Source organism: Lepidochelys olivacea (genome assembly GCF_965140295.1).
Source record: "Lepidochelys olivacea isolate rLepOli2 genome assembly, chromosome: 25".
Taxonomy (NCBI): Eukaryota; Metazoa; Chordata; order Testudines; family Cheloniidae; genus Lepidochelys; species Lepidochelys olivacea.
The window spans coordinates 4,850,619-4,873,627 of NC_140435.1; the positions used below are offsets into that span (position 1 = coordinate 4,850,619).

The 23,009-nt window shown below is 50.2% G+C and overlaps 1 protein-coding gene across 1 annotated transcript in view; it reads right to left on the reverse strand.

The window, feature by feature from the left end:
- The window catches only part of LOC311512929 (excitatory amino acid transporter 5-like), a gene marked incomplete at its 5' end in the record, with an annotated part of 77,231 nt that overhangs the window by 40,012 nt on the left and 14,210 nt on the right, over positions 1-23,009 (reverse strand). Inside the window, 2 exons of the mRNA XM_084614386.1 lie at positions 1,933-1,975; positions 11,580-11,792. Coding sequence (XP_084470512.1) covers positions 1,933-1,975; positions 11,580-11,792 — 256 coding nt within the window. The remainder of the gene's footprint in view (positions 1-1,932; positions 1,976-11,579; positions 11,793-23,009) is intronic.

Genomic DNA, 23,009 nt, shown 5'->3' on the forward strand with positions numbered 1-23,009 from the left:
GCTGCGTAGGGCACCAGGAAATTTGGGGCACCACATTTCCTGGTGCCCTGCACAGCTGTCTGCTGCTCCAGGGCCCCCACCTCTGCCTCTTCCCACCCCTGCTCTGCCCCCACCTCGCCCCTCTCCCCTGAGGACTCCAGAAGCAGTCCTGCCTGTCCTCACTGGTGGCGGTAAATAGAGCCACCCGGTCCCAGCCTGCTCCGTTCCCCTGGCTCCCAGCAGTGCCGCCGGCGAGTGCTGGGGGGGCGGTTCCCCCTCCCCCCAAGCCTGGGAGCCAGGGGAGCGGAGCAGGCTGGGGCCAGGTCACTCCACTTCCCGCAGGAAGTGGCCAGCCCCTCCTCCCCCACACCGCGGAGGCCTGGGGCAGGGCCCCACACAGTCCCCTTGTGCGGGGAGGCTAAGTAGGGCACCAAAATAGCTAGGGACAGTCCTGCCAGAGGGGCTTGTTCAAGCAGTGACACCAGGGCCCAGGTCAGTCCTGCGTGTGGGGTGCATCCCCTAAGGCTCAAGCCAGCTCTGCACGGGGGCGGGGGGCAGGTCAGATGAACAGCTCGGGCTGTGGTGACAACTGCCCCCAGCTAGGAGGGGTCGGCCTTGCTTTGCAGTCACCAGGACGGCGTTTCCTATGTCTCCCTCGCATTTCTCTCTCTTGCCTTTTTGCTTCACTCTCTTTTTTCCTTTCCTTGCTCATTGACCTTATGATCTTTCCCCCTGACTTTTTCAGTCTATTTCTTGCTCTATGCAACTTTTCTCGGTTGTGGAACAGTTCTTCTCTTTTCCTTCTCTCTTCCTCTTCAGATGTCTCCCCCTCTCGTGTTCCACATTCCAACCGCCCTGGGCTCTCCCCACCTTCACCGTCTCTCCCATGCTTTCTTCTGCCTCACCCCCCCCCCAAAATCACTCTCTTCCCTTCACCCTGCAATTACTGCCTCCCTAGGAAAACCCAGCAACTACCAACCACAGGTGCACGTTCGCCTGGAATAGGCTGGTACCTGCCGCAGGCTCCCTCTACCCAATCCACACAGTCTTTGTGACACAGCCTCCACCCTGCAAAATCCACACGTGCCAGTCTGCCTCCCCTCTCCATCCCCACCACACATGCAGCCTCCTTCCCCTAGGCCGCCTCCCTGCACCCACAGAGAGGCTCATTCTCCCTCCCCGCTCCAGTCCCCATCCATTCTCCCTTTCTGGCTCCTCACTCTTCATTTCTTGCCCTCCTCCCAGCTCTCTACCCTTCCTGCCCCTACCTCCTGGTGATTCCCCACCCGTACCCCAACATGCCCCTCGGGGTGGGGATGGCGCATCTGCACAGGAGGCAGAAGCTCTGCTGTTCGCCCTTTCCCTGCAGGCTCTGCCATCTGGTACCAACAAGAGCTCGGGCCAGAGATAAAGCGAACGGCTCGGTTTAGAGCAGCATTAATGGCCAGATTTCCAAAGGAGTTGAGCCCTGCGGGTCTTTGGGAAATCTGGCCCTAGGCAATGAGAACGGGGAGTGGCTCGTTCTAGTGGAGAGCAGAAGACCCTTTTCATTTTTAACTCCCCATGTGTACGGAGGCTGAGTCTGGGGAGGATGGGACATATCACCAGCGAGGAAACCCCCACCCACCAACTGTGCAGCCTCCCAGCCAGGAGGGCTCAAAGCCTGGCCAGGGAACATGTGCTGCCCCAGCACACACGGCTGGGTTGAAGCTTCCAATCATGCGCCACGAGACGGGATCCACCCTTGTGATGAGCCACAGTCACTGTGGGTGAGTGTGGAAGGGGGGATGCTTCTTCCCAGCCAGGCTCCTATGGCAAAAGGTGCTAATCACTGATATTGAGAGAGCCACCCAAGCCCACAGGGTTGCCCATGTGACCCATCCCCATGAGGCTGTTTTGATTGTTCTCAGGAGCCTAGAGGTGACTTAGGAGCTCAGAATCAAGGGAACTCACCTGCTGGAATGAAGCTTCAATCAGGTTAGAAGGAAACATATTTCTGTAAGAGATGAATGAGACAGGAATGAATCAGCCGCATGAGCTTGAAAAGAAACTGGAGAACCTCTTTGCAGGATTAACATTTGTAGAATTAAGGCGAGTAAAGTACATTATGGCTTATGCTCATTCAGTTCTACTGTCCCTGTTCCAAGTTTAAATCAGGAGCAGAAATGGGATTGAAAAATCAAGTGATAACATGGCCTTTGAGCCAAATATGTAAACCCAGAGGCTAATGTTGTATTTCTGAGAACCCATTTGTCATAGAATTAACTAGGTGTTTTCATTGGCTATTGAGCCAAATCCTGCCATCTTTACCTAGGGAAAACTCCAGGTAACATGGATGGGAGATTTACAGTAGTAGGGACTGAAGGATTTGGCCCACAGATGTGCTCAACATTGTAAATTCAGCAGGGGGAAGGCAGCAGTGGTATGAGTTTTGTGAAACTTCTCAAAAAATTGGCTGCAAAATCCTTAACATCACATCCACCATATTCTCTCCACTGCCAAGAGGACAGCTGTACAGTCCCTGAAATCTAACCACCAGATAGGGATCGAACCAGCAAAAGGGTCCTCAACCATAATGATTACGTTAATGAGGCCAGCTGACAACTCTCTGACACCAACTACTATAAAGAACCCAAAAATGACCCTATACCACAATTCACCCAGGAATTTAAGGACATAATCAAATCCTTCCCCAAACAACTCCAAGAAAAATTCTACAAACTCATCCCCATGAACACACCCTAGGGACCTTCTTTTCCTCCAGAAACTCCACAACATTAACAGCCTCCCTCAGAACACCATCTTTGCCCCAATCGATGTCACTTCCCTGTACCCCAACGTCCCTCACAATGATGGCATCACTGCCAGCCTCAAATAGCTACACGACAATGGACAACACTCAGAGATCCACCCCAAACACCTCACCAAACTCCTCCATTTCCGCCTCTCCCAATTTTACATTCAACAACAAACACTTTGTCCAGACCATGGGAGCAACCCTGGGTACTAGGATGGCTCCCCAATGTGCCAACCTCTTCATGGGCCACCTTGAAGAACAATTTCTGGACAAATGCACCAGGAAACCAGTGAACTACCTGAGACATCAATGATACTTTCGTCCTCTGGACAGACGACTTAAACTCCCTCACAGATTTTCACAACAACTTCAACCACCGCCACACGTCCACTAAACTCTCTCTGGGACAGTCCCACGCCAGCATCAACTTCCCGGCCACCACAATCAGCTTCAACAAAGGAATCCTACAGACAACTATATACAAGAAACACACAATCACCACACCTACCTTCACATGTCCAGTAACCATCCCAAACACACCAAGAAATCTGTTCGCTGCAGCCAGGCATTCACATACCACAGAATATGCTCAGAGGAGAAAGTCCGGGATATAGACCTTAACACGCTTGAAACCGCCTTCGCCAAACAAGGGCACCCCACCAGAGAAGTAGATTGGATCATGGACTGGGCCACCCAAGTGCCCTGAGAGAACCTGCTTCAATACAGAAATAAAACCCCTTCTGACCCCACACCCCTAGTTGTCACCTACCACCCCAGTCTGGAACCCATATAGGGTATCATCAAACAACTACAACCCATATTTGATGGGGACCCCATCCTGAAAGAAATTTTTCCTGAACCCCCACTTCTGACCTTCAAACACCCTGTAACCTCTCCAAGCTCAGCATCAGAAGTAAGCTCTCCATTGATCAGGACCCACCAACTCAAAGCAGCACCAGACCCTGCCAGAACAACAGATGCAAAACCTGCAGCCATATCTCCACTGCTATGATGATCAACACCCCCCACAACACACCTTTCAGGATCTATGGATCCTACACACGCCTATCACAACATCTCCTGTACCTCGTCCAGTGCACTAACAATGCCCACAAAACAGCTGTGTGGGTGAAATGACGTGATTGGAATAACAGAGACTTGGTGGGATAACTCACATGACTGGAGTACTGTCATGGATGGTTATAAACTGTTCAGGAAGGACAGGCAGGGCAGAAAAGGTGGGGGAGTAGCACTGTATGTAAGGGAGCAGTATGACTGCTCAGAGCTCCGGTACGATACTGCAGAAAAACCTGAGTGTCTCTGGATTAAGTTTAGAAGTGTGAGCAACAGGAGTGATGTAGTGGTGGGAGTCTGCTATAGACCACCGGACCAGGGGGATGAGGTGGATGAGGCTTTCTTCCGGCAGCTCGCGGAAGCTACTAGATCTCATGCCCTGGTTCTCATGGGTGACTTTAATTTTCCTGATATCTGCTGGGAGAGCAGTACAGCAGTGCATAGACAATCCAGGAAGTTTTTGGAAAGCGTAGGGGACAATTTCCTGGTGCAAGTGCTAGAGGAGCCAACTAGGGGGGGAGCTTTTCTTGACCTGCTGCTCACAAACCGGGAAGAATTAGTAGGGGAAGCAAAAGTGAATGGGAATCTGGGAGGCAGTGACCATGAGTTGGTTGAGTTCAGGATCCTGATACAGGGAAGAAAGCTAAGCAGCAGGATATGGACCCTGGACTTCAGGAAAGCAGACTTCGACTCCCTCAGGGAACGGATGGGTAGGATCCCCTGGGGGGACTAACATGAAGGGGAAAGGAGTCCAGGAGAGCTGGCTGTATTTCAAGGAATCCCTGTTGAGGTTACAGGGACAAACCATCCCGATGTGTCGAAAGAATAGTAAATATGGCAGGCGACCAGCTTGGCTTAACGGTGAAATCCTAGCGGATCTTAAGCATAAAAAAGAAGCTTACAAGAAGTGGAAGGTTGGACATATGACCAGGGAAGAGTATAAAAATATTGCTCGGGCATGTAGGAATGAAATTAGGAGGGCCAAATCGCACCTGGAGCTGCAGCTAGCAAGAGATGTTAAGAGTAACAAGAAGGGTTTCTTCAGGTATGTTGGCAACAAGAAGAAAGCCAAGGAAAGTGTGGGCCCCTTAATGAATGAGGGAGGCAACCTAGTGACGGAGGATGTGGAAAAAGCTAACGTACTCAATGATTGTTTTGCCTCTGTCTTCGCGAACAAGGTCAGCTCCCAGACTGCTGTGCTGGGCATCACAACATGGGGAATAGATGGCCAGCCCTCTGTGGAGATAGAGGTGGTTAGGGACTATTTAGAAAAGCTGGACGTGCACAAGTCCATGGGGCTGGACGAGTTGCATCCGAGAGTGCTAAAGGAACTGGCGGCTGTGATTGCAGAGCCATTGGCCATTATCTTTGAAAACTCGTGGCGAACGGGGGAAGTCCCGGATGACTGGAAAAAGGCTAATGTAGTGCCAATCTTTAAAAAAGGGAAGAAGGAGGATCCTGGGAACTACAGGCCAGTCAGCCTCACTTCAGTCCCCGGAAAAATCATGGAGCAGGTCCTCAAAGAATCAATACTGAAGCACTTACATGAGAGGAAAGTGATCAGGAACAGTCAGCATGGATTCACCAAGGGAAGGCCATGCCTGACTAATCTAATCGCCTTCTATGATGAGATTACTGGTTCTGTGGATGAAGGGAAAGCAGTGGATGTATTGTATCTTGACTTTAGCAAAGCTTTTGACACGGTCTCCCACAGTATTCTTGTCAGCAAGTTAAGGAAGTATGGGCTGGATGAATGCACCATAAGGTGGGTAGAAAGTTGGCTAGATTGTTGGGCTCAACGGGTAGTGATCAATGGCTCCATGTCTAGTTGGCAGCCGGTGTCAAGTGGAGTGCCCCAGGGGTCAGTCCTGGGGCCGGTTTTGTTCAATATCTTCATAAATGATCTGGAGGATGGTGTGGATTGCACTCTCAGCAAATTTGCGGATGATACTAAACTGGGAGGAGCGGTAGATACGCTGGAGGGCAGGGATAGGATACAGAGGGACCTAGACAAATTGGAGGATTGGGCCAAAAGAAATCTGATGAGGTTCAATAAGGATAAGTGCAGGGTCCTGCACTTAGGACGGAAGAACCCAATGCACAGCTGCAGACTAGGAACCGAATGGCTAGGCAGCAGTTCTGCGGAAAAGGACCTAGGAGTTACAGTGGACAAGAAGCTGGATATGAGCCAGCAGTGTGCCCTTGTTGCCAAGAAGGCCAATGGCATTTTGGGATGTATAAGTAGGGGCATAGTGAGCAGATCGAGGGACATGATCGTCCCCCTCTATTCGACATTGCTGAGGCCTCATCTGGAGTACTGTGTCCAGTTTTGGGCCCCACACTACAAGAAGGATGTGGATAAATTGGAGAGAGTCCAGCGAAGGGCAACAAAAATGATTAGGGGTCTGGAACACATGAGTTATGAGGAGAGGCTGAGGGAACTGGGATTGTTTAGTCTGCAGAAGAGAAGAATGAGGGGCGATTTGATAGCTGCTTTCAACTACCTGAGAGGTAGTTCCAGAGAGGATGGTTCTAGACTATTCTCAGTGGTGGAAGAGGACAGGACAAGGTGTAATGGTCTCAAGTTGCAGTGGGGGAGGTTTAGGTTGGATATTAGGAAAAACTTTTTCACTAGGAGGGTGGTGAAACACTGGAATGCATTACCTAGGGAGGTGGTGGAATCTCCTTCCTTAGAAGTTTTTAAGGTCAGGCTTGACAAAGCCCTGGCTGGGATGATTTAATTGGGTATGGGTCCTGCTTTTGAGCAGGGGGTTGGACTAGATGACCTCCTGAGGTCCCTTCCAACCCTGATATTCTATGATTCTATGATTCTATGAAATCAGACAATCACTACACTCTCAAATGCACTTACACAGGAAAATGACAAAAGACAAAAACACCCCATCCCCTGGGAGTTTAAATTACTCTACTAGACACTAAAAATCACGGACTGACAAGAGACACTGGATTTAGGCCCTGTCTACACTGGCAAGTCTCTGCGCAGTAAAGCAGCTGTGAGCGCGGTAACTCCCGAGGTGAGCACACAGCCAAGCCCCTGAGTGCGCAGAAACTGCGCAGTTGCAGCGCTCTAAAAAACCCACCCCGATGAGAGGCGTCGAGCTCCCTGCGCCGGGGGTACAGCGCTGCAAAGCAACAGACGATGATGTTAAATCTTCATATTGCATCGTCTGCACCGATCACAATCACCTCCTAGCATTATGAGCATTGCACTCCCAAGCATAGCAACAAATAATAGTGGCTTTCAGCTTCAAATTGCTGCCTCAAGGCATCCCTGATCCTTATGGCCTCGTGCTGTGCCCCTCTAATAGCCCTGATCTCTGGCTGTTTAAACTCAGCCTCCAGGCGCTGAGCCTCTGCGATCCAGCCCTGAGTGAAGCTTTCACCCTTCCCTGCACAAATGTTACGGAGCGTCCAGCACGTGGCTATAAGCCTAGGATTATTGTCATCGGCCAGGTCCAGCCTCCCACAGCGGCAGCACCAGCAGGCCTTTAAAAGGCCAAAAGCGCACTCCACAGTCATTCTGCACTTGCTCAGCTTGTTGTTGAACTGCTCCTGGCTGCTGTCCCATGTATGGCTTCATAAGCCATGGCCTTAAGGGGTAGGCAGGGTCTCTCAGGATCACAATGGGCATTTTGACTTCCTCTATGGTGATTTTCTGGTGCAGGAAGAAAGTCCCTGCTTGCAGCTTCCTGAATAGGCCAGTGTTCCAAAAGATGTGTGCGTCATGCACCTTTCCAGGCCAGCCTGCGTTAATGTCTGTGAAATGCCCCCAGTGATCTACAAGCACCCGGAAAACCATAGAGAAATACCCCTTCCAATTAACGTACTCGGTGGCTAGGTGATCTGGTGCCAGAATTGGAATATGCTTGCCATTGATCACCCCTCCGCAGTTAGGGAAGCCCATTTGTGCAAAGCCATCCACAATGTCACGCACATTGCCCACAGTCACGGTCTTCTGGAGCAGGATGCGATTAATGGCCCGGCACACTTCAGTCAACACAAGTCCAATGGTCAACTTTCCCACTCCGAACTGGTTAGCAACCAATCGGTAGCAGTCTGGAGTAGCCAGCTTCCACAGTGCAATCGCCATGTGCTTCTCCGGCAACAGGGCAGCTCTCATTCTCGTGTCCTTGTGCTGCAAGGCTGGGGCGAGCTCATCACACAGTCCCATGAATGTGGCTTTCCTCATCCAAAAGTTCTGCAGCCACTGCTCATCATCCCAGATGTACATGACGATGTGATCCCTCCACTCAGTGCTTGTTTCCTGAGCCCAAAAGCGGCATTCCACGGTGGTCAGCACCTCCATGAATGCCACAAGCAATCTCGTGTCGTAGCTACTACGTGTGGCAAGATCAATGTCACATTCCTCTTGCCTCTGTAGTTTAAGGAATAACTCCACTGCCACTCATGATGTGCTGGTCAGAGCAAGCAGCATACTGGTCAGCAGTGCGGGATCCATTCCTGCAGCCCGAAGAGACAGAGCACGCAGCGCACAAACCATTGATGATTTAGTTGGAGATCGGTCCTGCTTTGAGCAGGGGGTTGGACTAGATACCTCCTGAGGTCCCTTCCAACCCTGATATTCTATGATTCTATGAAAGATGGCACCAAATGCGGACGGAAGCCCAGGGAGCACTGGGATGCGAAGCAATGCATCATGGGTCACTGGGACAGAACCCAGGATGCCCCATGACCCCCTCCGCCTTCCCACAACTCTTAGCGGCAGAAGAGGAAGAGATGCTCGGTGGGACAGCTGCCCAGAGTGCACTGCTCCGAATACCGCTGCAAGTGCCACAAGGGTGAACACGCTATTGCGCAGGCAGCTGACAGTGTGAACACACCACAGCGGCTTCCCTTCAGCGCGCTCTGAGCGGCGCTGGAACTCCCGGCGCTCCCACTCTGCCCGTGTAGACACACCCTTATTGTTCATTGCAACAGTCTGTAACCCACGAACCCCCTCTTTTTGTCCTCTGACTGCAGAGGTGTTAACGGGCCACCGTACCTTGAATGGTCCCTTACAATATGTGCTAACTGCTTATGCTAAACAAGCTGTTCCCCCTTGCATTTTCCTGTGAGTTTTGATGTAGTTCCTTTCCCAGGCCAGAAGAAGAGCTCTGTGTGTCTCAAAAGTGTGTCTCTCTCACCACCAGAAGTTGATTCAATAAAAGATATTCCCTCACCCACCGAGTCTCTCTAATATCCTGGGCTACAACTACATGGCACACAAACTATTTCTCTACATTTCAGAATTCATTGAGCTCTTAATAACCTGCTCCCTTCATGTCACTGGCTGTGCTCTGGTCACTCCTGCCAAAGCCTGGCTGCCAGACACAAGCCACTCAGAGCCCTTGCTAGAGGCCTGCAGCCGGCTGGCTGAAGTGGGAGAGTGGAAGGAAGATGGTGGCCAGGGTGCCCAAGAGCTGCACTCATCATGACTCCATCCATGAACATAAGAACAGCCGCACTGGGTCAGACAAAAGGTCCATCTAGCTCAGTCTCCTGTCTTCTGACTGTGGCCAATGCCAGGTGCCACAGAGGGAATGAACAGAACAGGGAATCATCAAGTGATCCATCCCCTGTTGCTCATTTCCAGCCTCTGGCAAACAGAGGCTAGGGACACCATCCCTGCTTATCTTGGCTAATAGCCATTGATGGACCTATCCTCCATGAACTTATCTAGTTCTTTTTTTAACTCTGTTATAGTCTTGGCCTTCACAACATCCTTTGGCAAGGAGTTCCACAGGTTGACTGTGTGTTGTGTGAATACTTCCTTTTATTTTTTTTTAACCTGCTGCCTATTAATTTCCTTCGGTGACCCCTGGTTCTTATGTTATGAGGAGTAAATAACATGGGCAGTTTCTGCCAGTGGGGCTCCTGTGGAGGCCAGGCTGGAACTCAAAGCTGCCCTCCCTGAGCATATGCCCCAGGGCGAGTGGCTGTGGGGCTATCACCTGCCCCCCACTGGGGTATCTCTCAGGAGAGGGAGGGCAGCTGACTCAGTGCATGCACGTGGGGGAGATGATGAGTTGATGGGGGGTGTTGTGGGGGGAAGAAAAGAATTAACTGACTTTGTTGGGGCTCATGATGAGTGCATTCATCGCAGGGCCCCCTGCCCGTGGGGAGAAAGGAGAAAGCAGAAGGCTGCAGCTGAGGGAGTGACTTCTCGGTGGCAGCTGGGCAAGAGCAGCGCCCCCTCACTGCACTGACCGTAGACACCTGGGGTGGGATCCACGGAAGGCTGTGGGCTTTGCAGTGCCCAGTGTCACAGCACCTAACTTTTGGGCACCTAGAAAATCACAGGAACAACACTGAGTTAGGTGCCTCGGCTCCTACACGATGACCCCGGCCCACACTGAACAGCCAGCAGAGGAGCAGTGGTGACGGCCACCTTAACTTTTAGCCCAGTGGTTGCAGCACTCACCTGGGATGTGTGATGTCCAGGTTCAGCTCCCCCATCTCTGCCAGAGGGGAACCAGGATCCAGAGGTGGATTACGGATGTGTAGGGTGCTGGGCCAGAGCAAGAGGGTGCCCCCCTCCCCCTGCTCCTGCTGGGGAAATGGGGTCAGGGCACAGGGGCTTCCCCCACTCCCTGGCATGAGCGCCAGGGATGGTGGAGCAGGTCAGGGCACAGGGGTGCCCATTTTTCCAGAGTCCCCCCAATTGGCCAGGGTCCTGGGGGCCAATCCTCCACTGCCAGGATCTGAACAGGCGTCTCCGCCATCCCGGATGGGTGCCCAACCACTGGACTACAGAGTGCCTCTCTTGCACTCACTCCCACCTTCCTCTCCACGATAACTAAGTGTTTATCCACAGTGGAATGGCCACGGGGCCGGAGAGACTCAAAATCACTCTGTGGCCTGGTGGTTCAGGCCCTGAGGTGGGAGACCCCGGGGGCCCAGTCCCCTTCCTCCAGTCACTTTTTTGTAATTGAGCCACAGTAGACCAGCTTCAGGGACCCAACATCCCCAGCTCAGTGGGTAGCACGCTCTCCTAAGAGGTGGGAGGCCCCTCTTCAAACCCTTTCACTACCCTGGCAGAGAGGGGGATTGAACCTGGTGTTGCTACACCCCAGGTGAGTGTGCTAACCACTGGGCTAAAGGTTGTAAGGTGGGTGGGTACTAGTGCCGCCTCCTCCTCCAGCCAGGTTTTGAGTGGGGCCCGATCTAGCAGGGCTGCTCAGAGACCACATACAGATTGGGCTCTGCGCACAACTTAGGGAGCCGAATGCCGGTCTCCCCCCAGTTCATGACTTGTTCTGGGGCTTAACGCAGGAGATTGGTGTCTGGATGCCTAGAGAGGCGGCAGCATGCTCGCCCCACAGTCTAAAATTTGGGTATCTACTGTCTAGGGAACTTTTACTGCAGAGAGTGAGGTGCTGAGGCAGTTTAGGTGCCCACAGGGTTAGGCAGCAGCTGAATGGGAGTTCTGGGGGTCGTTATGGTGCTGCGCAGAGGGGTTTAGGCATCGATGTTGCTGCATGGATTGCAGTCAGAGTCAATTGTAGTGTGAACAAGTGCCCGCTGGTGAAATGCCTGGAGTTGTACCCACTTACTCCAGGGCTGAATTTGGCCAATTTCTTCTTAAATGTTCTTTGAGCCATTAGTCTTGTTAAAAGCTTATTTACCGTGTGAAGATCTTGGCTGTAAACAATAAAACAGGACCCGTATTTATAAAATCAGGGCTATTCCAGAAGGTGCTAGAGAGTACCTGATTAAATCCAGTAAGGCGTCTGCAGAGCTTAACACCACGTTGCCCACGGTATACTCCTCCTTTTGGGCAGCAGCGCCCGGATGAATGTTGATCACAAGCACAATCCCAACAGTCACAGCCATGAATGTAGTCCAAAGATAATAGGTGAGTGTGATCAACCCCATCTTCCCACAGGCCTTGGAGTCTATGGTGGCCAAGCTGGACATCAGACTGAAAGAGAAAAGAACATGCTCAGCGAACTCTCACAACTGAACTGCACAAGACATGTCTCTGGCAAAGACCGCCCGAGTCACCAGCTCCATGCAGTGCTTGCTCCGGCAGAGCCCCCACTGGCCATGAGATCTGCAGGGTGCTTGCCACCCCGCCAAGGTCCTGAACTCCAATCCACTTAAGCTCATTGAGCTCAATCATCTGCTCAGTGCACAGGGCTGGACAAGGAGCAAACAACATGTTCTCTTCCATTATGACAGGAACGGAGAACAATGCTGAAAATAGGGTCGTGTCAGCCATTATATCAATCACTGGGCGTCTTCCGCCTGGGATTCCATGTCCAATGCTGGTCATGCCATTTGAAATGGGCAACAGAAATGGTTAGAGGCCTGGAGAGACTTCATGTGAGGCCTCAGAGACAAGAGAAATAAGCAGTGACATGACAGAGGGTTAGATAAGGTGACCCAGGAGTTCTCAGATTCTCCGGACCATGTCAGGCAGGAAGTCAGATCATAATGGTCTATGACTCATAAATGAGACAGTCAGTGAAACTGAAAGGCAACAAATTTTAAGGAATCTGGTGGCACCTTAAAGACGAACAGATTTATTAGGGCATAAGCTTTTGTGGGTAAAACCCACTTCTTCAGATGCATGGAGTGAAAATTACAGATGCAGGCATTATATACTGACACATGAAGGGAAGGGAGTTACCTCACAAGCAGAGAGCTAGTGTTGGCCTGGGGAAGGATAGCTCAGTGGTTTGAGTATTGGCCTGCTAAACCTAGGCTTGTGAGTTCAATCCTTGAGGGGGCCATTTAGGGATCTGGGTCAAAATTTGGGGATTGGTCCTGCTTTGAGCAGGGGGGTTGGACTAGATGACCTCCTGAGGTCCTCTCCAACCCTGAGATTCTATGAATTCAATCAGGGTGGATGTAATCCACACCCAATAATAGATGAGGAGGTGTTAATTCCAGGAGTGGCAAAGCTGCTTTTGTAATGGGACAGCCACTCCCAGTCCCTATTCAAGCCCAAATTAATGGTGTTAAATTTGCAAATGAATTTTAGTTCTGCTGTTTCTCTTTGAAGTCAATTTCTGAAGTTTTTTTGTTCAAGTATAGCTACTTTCAAATCTGTTATAGAATGTCCAGGAAGATTGAAGTGTTCGCCTACTGGCTTTTGTATGTTACCATTCCTGATGTCCGATTTGTGTCCATTTATTCTTTTACATAGGGACTGTCCGGTCTGGCCAATGTCCATGGCAGAGGGGCACTGCTGGCGCATGACGGCACAGATCACATTGGTGGACGTGCAGGTGAACGAGCCCCTGATGGTGTGGCGGATGTGGTTGGGTCCTCTGATAGTGTTGCTCATTCACCTGCATGTCTACATCCAGCCTGATCGAATTGGCCCTGTCAACACTGGTTCTCCACTTGTGAGGTCACTCCCTTCCCCACTCCCTGGCAGGAGTGCCAGGGAGGGTGGAGCAGGTCAGGGCACAGGGGTGCCCATTTTTCCAGAGCCCCCCCAATTGGCCAGGGTCCTGGGGGCCACTCTGCCACTGCCAGGATCTGAACAGGCGTCATTATAGAGAAGCTGCATTTTCTCTCCCAGCTGTTCTTTTCTCTCCCCGTTGGGGTCTGGTTTGTTTTATTTTCTGGGAAACAGGATCGGACTTTAACAGCAACAGCTCCAGCTCATCTCCCTTTTTTCTGTCTCACGCGTCCCAAACCAGGAAAGTTCTTCCCACTTTTAATCCATCTAAGGGCTAGAGAGCTAAGGGGGGTGCAGTTCACCTTGTCTCACTAATCTCCTGGGACTTATACAGCTACAGCTACACTGCATATGTCGAAGAGACTGCCAGACAGGGGGGTTTTCCTTCTAAAAGCTCTCGACAGTTAAGGGAAAGGAAGAAGGGATGCTGTTCAAAGCCTTACTTAACACTTTTCATTTTTAAGGCTTTAGCTGTTTTTCCTTCTTTTTCTCGATCTTTAATAAAAGGCCAGAGAGATTTGTAGTTTTGTGTTCCATGTGACTAAGCCAGCTGGGGTCTCTGTACTCAGAACCCCACATTCGGTTTAAAACTCAGTGTTGTACAGTGACAGGGTCAGGTGAGCATCTTTGACTGGCTGTGTCCATTTATTTCACTGAAATTAATACAACAGGTTTCTTGCACCTTCTTCTGAGGCAGCTGGTCCTGATTATCATCCAACAAGCATCCGAGCCGGGGGATCCCATTGCCTGGTGTCTCGAGGGACACAAAGGGGCGGACACGTGACCTCCCCACATGACTCCTCCCCTCCTGCCCCCAGCTCGGGGCCCCTGTGCTCTCCCCGTCCCCTCCCAATCCCACGTTACCTGGGGGGGGCTCTGTCCTCCTGCTGCGCTGGCTCCCCCCGGCTCTTCCTGGCAGCCAGGTCCTGGAGCCACTGCCTGGGAGAGCGCCGGGCTGCCTCCCTCCAGGCTTGGTCCCCAGGACAGCGGCTGAGCGAGTCGGACTCCCCCCATGCCCCCCAAGGCATGCTCAGACGCTGAGTCTGGGTGGGGTGCAGCCTGCTGCTGCCACAGCCAGGCACTCTCCCAGGCAGTGGGGTTGGAAGAGGAGAGGCTCTGGCCCTGCCCCTGCTCCTTCCTCTCCCCACCCAGGCTGGCTGCTGGGGGCACTTGACCTTGCTAGAGGGGCACTTGGCCCTCTGGGCACCTACCACAAGTCACCCATCAGAGGCAGTCTGGAATGTCCATGGTCCTGAGCTCTTCCTGAGTTACAGGAAAATGGAATGTTTCTGAATTTTGCAAAAGCCTTTGTTGAGCTCTCCCAATGGGCTTGTTTTTACACATCCAAACTCCTTGTACATGCAGGGCTGGTCTACACCACACCATTACATCTGCATAGCGACATTTCACACCCCTGAGAGACTGTTAAACCAACTAACCCCAGTGTAGACCATGGTAGGTTGAGAAGACTTCTTCCATCGACCGAGCTGCCGCCTCTCAGGGAGGTGGACGACCGCCAACGCCAGGAGAGCTTCTCTCATTGCTGTAGGAAGTGGCTGCACTTACTGAAGCACTATAGTGGTGTAGACAGAGCCTCAGGCCATGTCTACACTGCCACGTATGTCAGCAAAACGTATGTCGCTCAGGGGTGTGGAAACCCCCCGCCCCAAGTGACATACGTTTCACCGGCATAAGGGCTCACGTGCACAGCACTGTGCTGGTGGGAGAGCTGCTCCTGCTGCTCCTTGCGGTGGTTTTATGATGTTCACAGAAGCTCGTTTTCTCTCTCTCTCTCTCTTGGCAGAACAGAGCAGCTCCAGCTCACAGCTATACAGCTGTACGTCCGCTGGCATAGACGTGGCCTTTCGGAAGGACTAGACCATGGGCTGTTTTAAACAAACCTGGTCTATAAAGGTCTCAACATCCTGCTAATGTGAACCGTTGCTCTGGTTATTTGTCAGCAGCTCCAGCATGAAATTACAGTACTCTGAACCAGCACATTGTCAAACAGCTGCATTTGCTCCAGTGAACAAGGCAGTTAAGTAAATTTCTGCCAGCCATCTCTGGCCAAAGGGCTCTGACTTGGAGAGTGTGCAGAGAGATGGCTGCCCTGCAATGCGTTAGGCCCAGATCATGCTTGCTCCAAGTTTGGAAGGCCAAGTTTGGAAGGTCATCTTTCTGGACCACCATTCCTTGCTGCAAAAGTCTGAAGCCTAGGGATGCATGCAGGGGAGCAGGATAAAATCTGGGAGGGCCAGATAGGAGGAGTGGGCAGACCAGGGATGGTCAGGGGGCTGCATATTGCCCTTCCTTCGGCCCAGCTCTGAGTATATGCCCCAGAGATTAAAACACAGCCCCAGCCTGTATTATCTTTTCTCTAGAACCCACCTTTTTTCTAAAGTCTGCAGGACTGTCTCCTGTGGACTCTAGCAGAGTCCACATTGGGCCTATGGCTTCTGATGGCCTGCTAAGTTCTACAGCAGACCCCGTGAACTTCAGAAAGTCCACAGGAACTCAGAGGTGGGAAGTGGAGCAGGAATTGAGGTGGGGAGGTTGCAGAAGCACAGGAGTGGAAAGTTGATTCACAGAAAGCGGATAGGGAGCTCGTGGATCTAGGATCCCACAGAGTTCCTAAGCTCTGCGGAGATCTTTGACCCCTTGTTTCCCTAGTTCCCAGAGTCCTGCAGAGCTCCCTGGCTAAGCTCAGTCCATTGCCCTCCAGAGACTTGGACTGCACAGGGGTACTGCACTCTGTCCACCATGATCCCTATATGTGTCAAAAACATTTCAGACTTGTCATTAAGCTTGGCGAGCACATGGAGGGAGACATGAGAGTGTAGAACCCCCTAAACAACAACACCACAAATCAGGCCAAGGAGTTTGAAACAATAAAAGGAAGAGGGGGGTTGGACTAGGTGACCTCCTGAGGTCCCTTCCAACCCTGATATTTTATGATTCTATGATTCTAAGAGGAAAGCAATTTTAGAAGCGCTGATTCAAAAAAATATAAACTTCCCAGATGTGGCCATAATGTAGAACACAGTCTATAAAAAAATGTTTTTTAAAAAACCCTAATATATATAACTGAAAGGAAAAATAGAAATCAGACTCTGATGTGAAACATTAGATGATGAAAAATATTGTGAAAGAATTAATTATGAACAAATTCCTGGAACATTTTCTAATGACCTCTCTAGAATCAGGAATCAATTTTTCAGAGTGTTCAACAAAGCTAAATATTGGTGATTAGAGGCACTAATTTCTCAAATTTAATCTTAAATTTAAATATTTTATGTGGATGTCATTATTTATATCCATAATTCTACAGGGTGACACTTTTTTTAAAAAAAGGAAATTACAAACACAAACCACGAAGCTGAATGCCAGGTAAGGTAGTTCAGATAGCACCAGCGCCAAGCCAGGAAAGAATAAAGAAATCCAGTGGTTAGTTTCTGGAAACACATTACACAGGAACCAATTGACAACAGTTCATAGAAAGGACAACACTTGTGCATCGAACGGGCAAGTAAAATATCCAGCCAAAACAAAGCTCCGAAGCTCCATCTTCAGCCAGGTGCAATGCATGGAGCTGTAACTGACAGTGCCTGTACTATGTTGACAACGTTATTGGTAGCAAATGATCAGGTGGGCTTCCTGCAGGGAAGTCACTGGAGCGGGCTGGAAATGGAAATGAGAGGAGGCTAATGCTGTGAGGGGCACGTGTCACTGCTCATAGGCACATGCCAGAGACAATTTGGACTCACGGTGTATAGGTGTAAAAGCTGCTGATTGGATCTGCCAGGGCAGTCAGTGCTGGATGATCAAACGGGATCACACAGCAATACTGACAAAAGACAGTGTGTGTTGTGCAGTCTCTTTTGCTTTTGGCAGTGGGATTACACCGTGGGTATCCTCATTCCAGAGTAAAGGGGATTGTGTCAGTGTAAAGGGCAGTGGGGGCAGCCGGGAATGGGATAGAACTAGAGCGATTCTACCTGGGGGGTTGTATGGGCATTCCTATAAAACATCAACGTAAGGAATTTGTGCACTTAATTCAGATTCCCCACTCCAAAATGACCATCCTCCTCATTCTCTGCTGCCCAGCTACATGTATCCCTCTACACCGTGATTACCCTCAGCTGTCTGACTGCAATCCCAGAAGGGCTGAAGAAGCGATTCGTATGCAAATAATCCTGGTTTGGGATGAGTGAATTAGTTTGCCAATCAGGTTATCAAGCGGGTGGGGGAAAATGGAGAGAAGACTTGATTCCCATCCATTCATTCAGTCTCCTGCAGGTAGAGTGTAGCATGTACATTTTGGATCAGGTCTTCTGGCGATGTTGCAGACTGCTGTATGTTAAGGCTGAGGCGGGTGAGGTTGGAAGCCAGGATATCCCTACAGCATGTACGAGGCCATTCGCGGGGGTCTTTTCCATGCAGCTTTTGTTGGTTCAGACGCATAAAGCTAGTGGGCTGGTCTGAACTCCGGCATACTGGGGTGGGAGGTGGGGGACACAAGGAGGGCTGCCCGCACCACAGCAGGTAACCTGGGGGGGGGCAGGGGAACTGCTCCCCACCCCAGCTCCCCTCCACCTCCCTGGGCCTGAGTGTGAAGCCGCCGCCTGCTTCTCAGCCCTCCCCAGCTTCCAGCATGAACAGCTGATTTGTGGGAAGCGGGGTGGGGGGAGAAGCAGAGCAGGGCAGCGCGTTCAGGGGAGGAGCCGGAGAGGAGGTGAGCTGGAGCCGGGCGCGGGGCGGGGAGCTGCCGGGGGCTCTGCACCCACCAAATTCTCCCCCTGGGGCCTCCAGCCCCGGAGCTCCCACGGAGTCGGCGCCTAAGGCGCCACTTTTGATGTGATCAGTGGGGGCAGCAGCCGCTCCCCCTGCTCCCCCCCCAGCTACGCTCCCCCGCCTCTAGGAGCCAGAGGGACCTGCCAGATGCTTCCTGGGAGCTGCCCTAGGTAAGCACCACCAGGACTCCCCACCTCGCCCCCGGCAGGTCCCTCTGGCTCTTAGGGGCAGGGTGGGCACCCACTACGGTGGCCCACGAGACCCTCCTGCCCAGTTCTGGGGGCAGTCAGGGGACAGGGGAGGGGGGTGGATGGGGCAGGAGTCCCTGGGGGCGGGGGTGAGCCATGACACCCTCATGTGGGGAGGAGGGAACCAGTTGTTAAGATTTTGGCAGCTTATCGCTGCAGCCAGGCCAAATCTGAATAAGTGGCACTGTAACCTGGCACATGGGGTCACAACCCCACTCAAATCTGGGGCAGCCGGGCAGGTAACCTGGGTCCCTGAGCAAAATTCTGTCTGGGCCCCAGGAATAATCTGGCTCCCAGTGCTCAGGAGTGTGGGGGGCAGAGGCACCAGAGGGAGCATTTCTGAGTGGGAGGGAGGTCATACTGGGATGGCTGCACTGGCTACACCTGTTGCTTATGTAGGACATGGTGTCTCTTCCCGGCTTCTGAAGGTGATATGTCTTTCACGGGCATGTTGTAAAAGCAATCACCAGCTGGTGCTATTCTACATAGTTTTACTAGTTCTAAATGCTGCATTGTTGTTACTTTTATGATGTAGTTTCTATTTTGAGAAGCTGTTGCAAACAGTAGTCAGTTTGCTCCCTGTAACTCACGTAAATTCTTAGAGCAGAATTATGCCCTAGGAACTTGGCATTGGTGTTTTGGCTGAGACTCCTGAAAAGGGGAATTTCCCTGCATGCTGTTTGACTATGTCTGTTCCAGGACTGGCGTTTAGGTATAAATAAAACAGGTTACGCTAAGAAAATAACCAGACTCTGTGTCACAGGTTTGTCTTCCAACAGAAATCCCCTGAAGTCTGCTACTGCCCAGGAAAGAGGCAACAGGCATAATACCCAGGGCTATTTGTAATGCCGTATTTTCTGCAAAAGCCACCTCTTGACACAAAATGTGATCCCGGACTAGGCCTCATGGTTGTGATATAACCTTGAAACTCTGAACTGAGCATTACCCGAGTGAAGCTGTCTGCCTGAGTCTGAAGACTGCCTGAAACAGTAGCTCAGAGCAGTGCCCTGTTTCCTCTCCTCTCAGTGGGGCTTAATTCTGAAACCCAATTCCCCTCCCCTGCCGTCTGATGTGCCAAAAGCCCCAATTGCTCCCCACCTAGCTGTCAAAACCCACAGCTGTCCCCTTAAGACCTGTGCAATGCAATTATGTGCTGTCAGTACAAACATCTGTGCCACATTAAAAACCTCAGAGCCACGTCTCAATGAGTGTGCTACCCACTGGGTGGCAAAGCTAGATCTTTATGCTCTGATCCAATAGATATTTAATTCTCTTTACAAAGTGGAACAGCTCCACCAGGACACATTAAGAAAGCATTACAGAGCCTGACTATAACCCGCTGATGGGACCTACGTTCACGGCTCAGCTCTGAATCAGGAAACTTTCTCTGTTTTTTGTCATGAACAATTTCAAAAGGTCTTGTTGTGTTCATTCTGCATCAAACCTTCACATTTTTGGTGAAATGTAATTCTTGTTTTCCAGCCAGCCCGATTCACTTCAAGACATTCTAACATTTGGGTATTTTAAAAAGATGATGAATTTTTGTAAAATAAGCATTCTCTTGGTTTTTGGTACTAGTCGGGCTCCATTCAAACACTTTCAACCTTTCCTCATCTTTAACTGAGTTTTGGCTTGCAAAAGTAGCTTAAGTGAATCCCCTGGTGCATATATGCTATTACTTTAAAAAAAAAACTGTTAAAAGAACATTATGATTGTCAAGTCAAGCTCTCAAAAGTTAGGAAATAACAGAAGTATGGTTTCCTGTGTAGCCTTAATTCTGTTTCCTTGTGTATATGAATTATGATGAGTTTTTAATTACATGATCACATACTATTTCCCCCAACTATTTTAGCTGCAAGCCTGGAGCAAACTCTACTAAGGAAAACACAGATGGGAAACAGCGATTTTGGTAGTTTATAATTTGACCAAATGTGGGTGGATTTTTCTTGGGAAGAGCAAAAGACCCCAAGACTAACTCCCTGTCTAATTTCAAGCTCCTGATGTAAACCATGGAGACATCAGTTCTTTTAAAAAAATAGTAAGAACAAAATGTTTATAATGGAAAATGATAAGGAATCTAAAAACCTGGTGTCTGAACTGTGTGACTTTGTCCTCACCCACGACTATTTCACATTTGCAGACAATGTATACCTTCAAATCAGCGGCACTGCCATGGGTACCCGCATGGCCCCACAGTATGCCAACATTTTTATGGCTGACTTAGAACAATGCTTCCTCAGCTCTCTTCCCCTAACGCCTCTACTCTACTTGTGCTACATTGATGACATCATCATCTGGACCCATGGAAAAGAAGCCCTTGAGGAATTCCATCATGATTTCAACAATTTCCATCCCGCCAGCAACCTCAGCCTGGACCAATCCACACAAGAGATCTACTTCCTGGACACTATGGTGCTAATAAGCGATGGTCACATAAACACCACCCTATACCGGAAACCTACTGACCGCTATTCCTACCTACATGCCTCCAGCTTTCATTCAGACCACACCACATGATCCATCGTCTACAGCCAAGCTCTAAGATACAACCGCATTTGCTCCAACCCCTCAGACAGAGACAAACACCTACAAGATCTCTATCAAATATTCTTACAACTACAATACCCACCTGCTGAAGTGAAGAAACAGATTGACAGAGCCAGAAGAGTACCCAGAAGTCACCTACTACAGGACAGGCCCAACAAAGAAAGTAACAGAACGCCACTAGCTGTCATCATCAGCCTCCAACTAAAACCTCTCCAAAGCATCTACAAGGATCTACAACCTATCTTGAAGGACGACACATCACTCTCACAGACCTTGGGAGACAGGCGAGTCCTCGCTTACAGACAGCCCCTCAACCTGAAGCAAATACTCACCAGCAACTACACACCACACAACAAAAACACTAATCTAGGAACCTATCCTTGCAACAAAGCCCGTTGCCACTCTGTCCACATATGTATTCAAGGGACACCATCATAGGACCTAACCACATCAGCTACACCATCAGGGGCTCGTTCACCTGCACATCTACCAATGTGATATATGCCATCATGTGCTAGCAATGCCCCTCTGCCATGTACGTTGGCCAAACCGGACAAATGGAATAAATGGACACAAATCAGATGTCAAGAATTATAACATTCAAAAACCAGTCGGAGAACACTTCAACCTCCCTGGACACTCAATTACAGACCTAAAAGTGGCAATTCTTCAACAAAAAAACTTCAAAACCAGACTCCAACGAGAAACTGCAGAACTGGCATTAATTTGCAAACTGGACACCATCAAATTGGGCTTGAATAAAGACTGGGAGTGGATGGGTCATTACACAAACTAAAAACTATTTCCCCATGCTAATTTTTCTCCTACTGTTACTCACATCTTCTTGTCAACTGTTTAAAATGGGCCATCCTGATTATCACTACAAAAGTTTTTTTTCTCCTGCTGATAATAGCCCACCTTAATTGATTAGTCTCATTAGACTTAGTCCTGGTCTACACTACGAGTTTAGGTCGGATTTAACAGCGTTAGATCTGTTTAGCCCTGCACCCGTCCGCACTACGAAGCCATTTTTTCTGACTTTTAGGGCTCTTAAAACCAGTTTCTGTACTCCTTCCTAATGAGGAGATTAGTGCTGAAATTGAACTCGCTGGGTCAAATTTGGGGTAGTGTGGACGCAATTCAATGGTATTGGCCTCCGGGAGCTATCCCAGAGTGCTCAATTGTGACCACTCTGGACAGCACTCTCAACTCAGATCATAGAATCATAGAATCATAGAATATCAGGGTTGGAAGGGACCCCAGAAGGTCATCTAGTCCATCCCCCTGCTCGAAGCAGGACCAATTCCCAGTTAAATCATCCCAGCCAGGGCTTTGTCAAGCCTGACCTTAAAAACCTCTAAGGAAGAAGATTCTACCACCTCCCTAGGTAACGCATTCCAGTGTTTCACCACCCTCTTAGTGAAAAAGTTTTTCCTAATATCCAATCTAAACCTCCTCCACTGCAACTTGAGACCATTACTCCTCGTTCTGTCATCTGCTACCATTGAGAACAGTCTAGAGCTATCCTCTTTGGAACCCCCTTTCAGGTAGTTGAAAGCAGCTATCAAATCCCCCCTCATTCTTTTCTTCTGCAGGCTAAACAATCCCAGCTCCCTCAGCCTCTCTTCATAACTCATGTGTTCCAGTCCCCTAATCATTTTTGTTGCCCTTCGCTGGACTCTCTCCAATTTATCCACATCCTTCTTGAAGTGTGGGGTCCAAAACTGGACACAGTACTCCAGATGAGGCCTCACCAATGTCGAATAGAGGGGAACGATCACGTCCCTCGATCTGCTCGCTATGCCCCTACTTATACATCCCAAAATGCCATTGGCCTTCTTGGCAACAAGGGCACGCTGCTGACTCATATCCAGCTTCTCGTCCACTGTCACCCCTAGGTCCTTTTCCGCAGAACTGCTGCCTAGCCATTCGGTCCCTAGTCTGTAGCTGTGCATTGGGTTCTTCCGTCCTAAGTGCAGGACCCTGCACTTAACCTTATTGAACCTCATCAGATTTCTTTTGGCCCAATCCTCCAATTTGTCTAGGTCCTTCTGTATCCTATCCCTCCCCTCCAGCGTATCTACCACTCCTCCCAGTTTAGTATCATCCGCAAATTTGCTGAGAGTGCAATCCACACCAT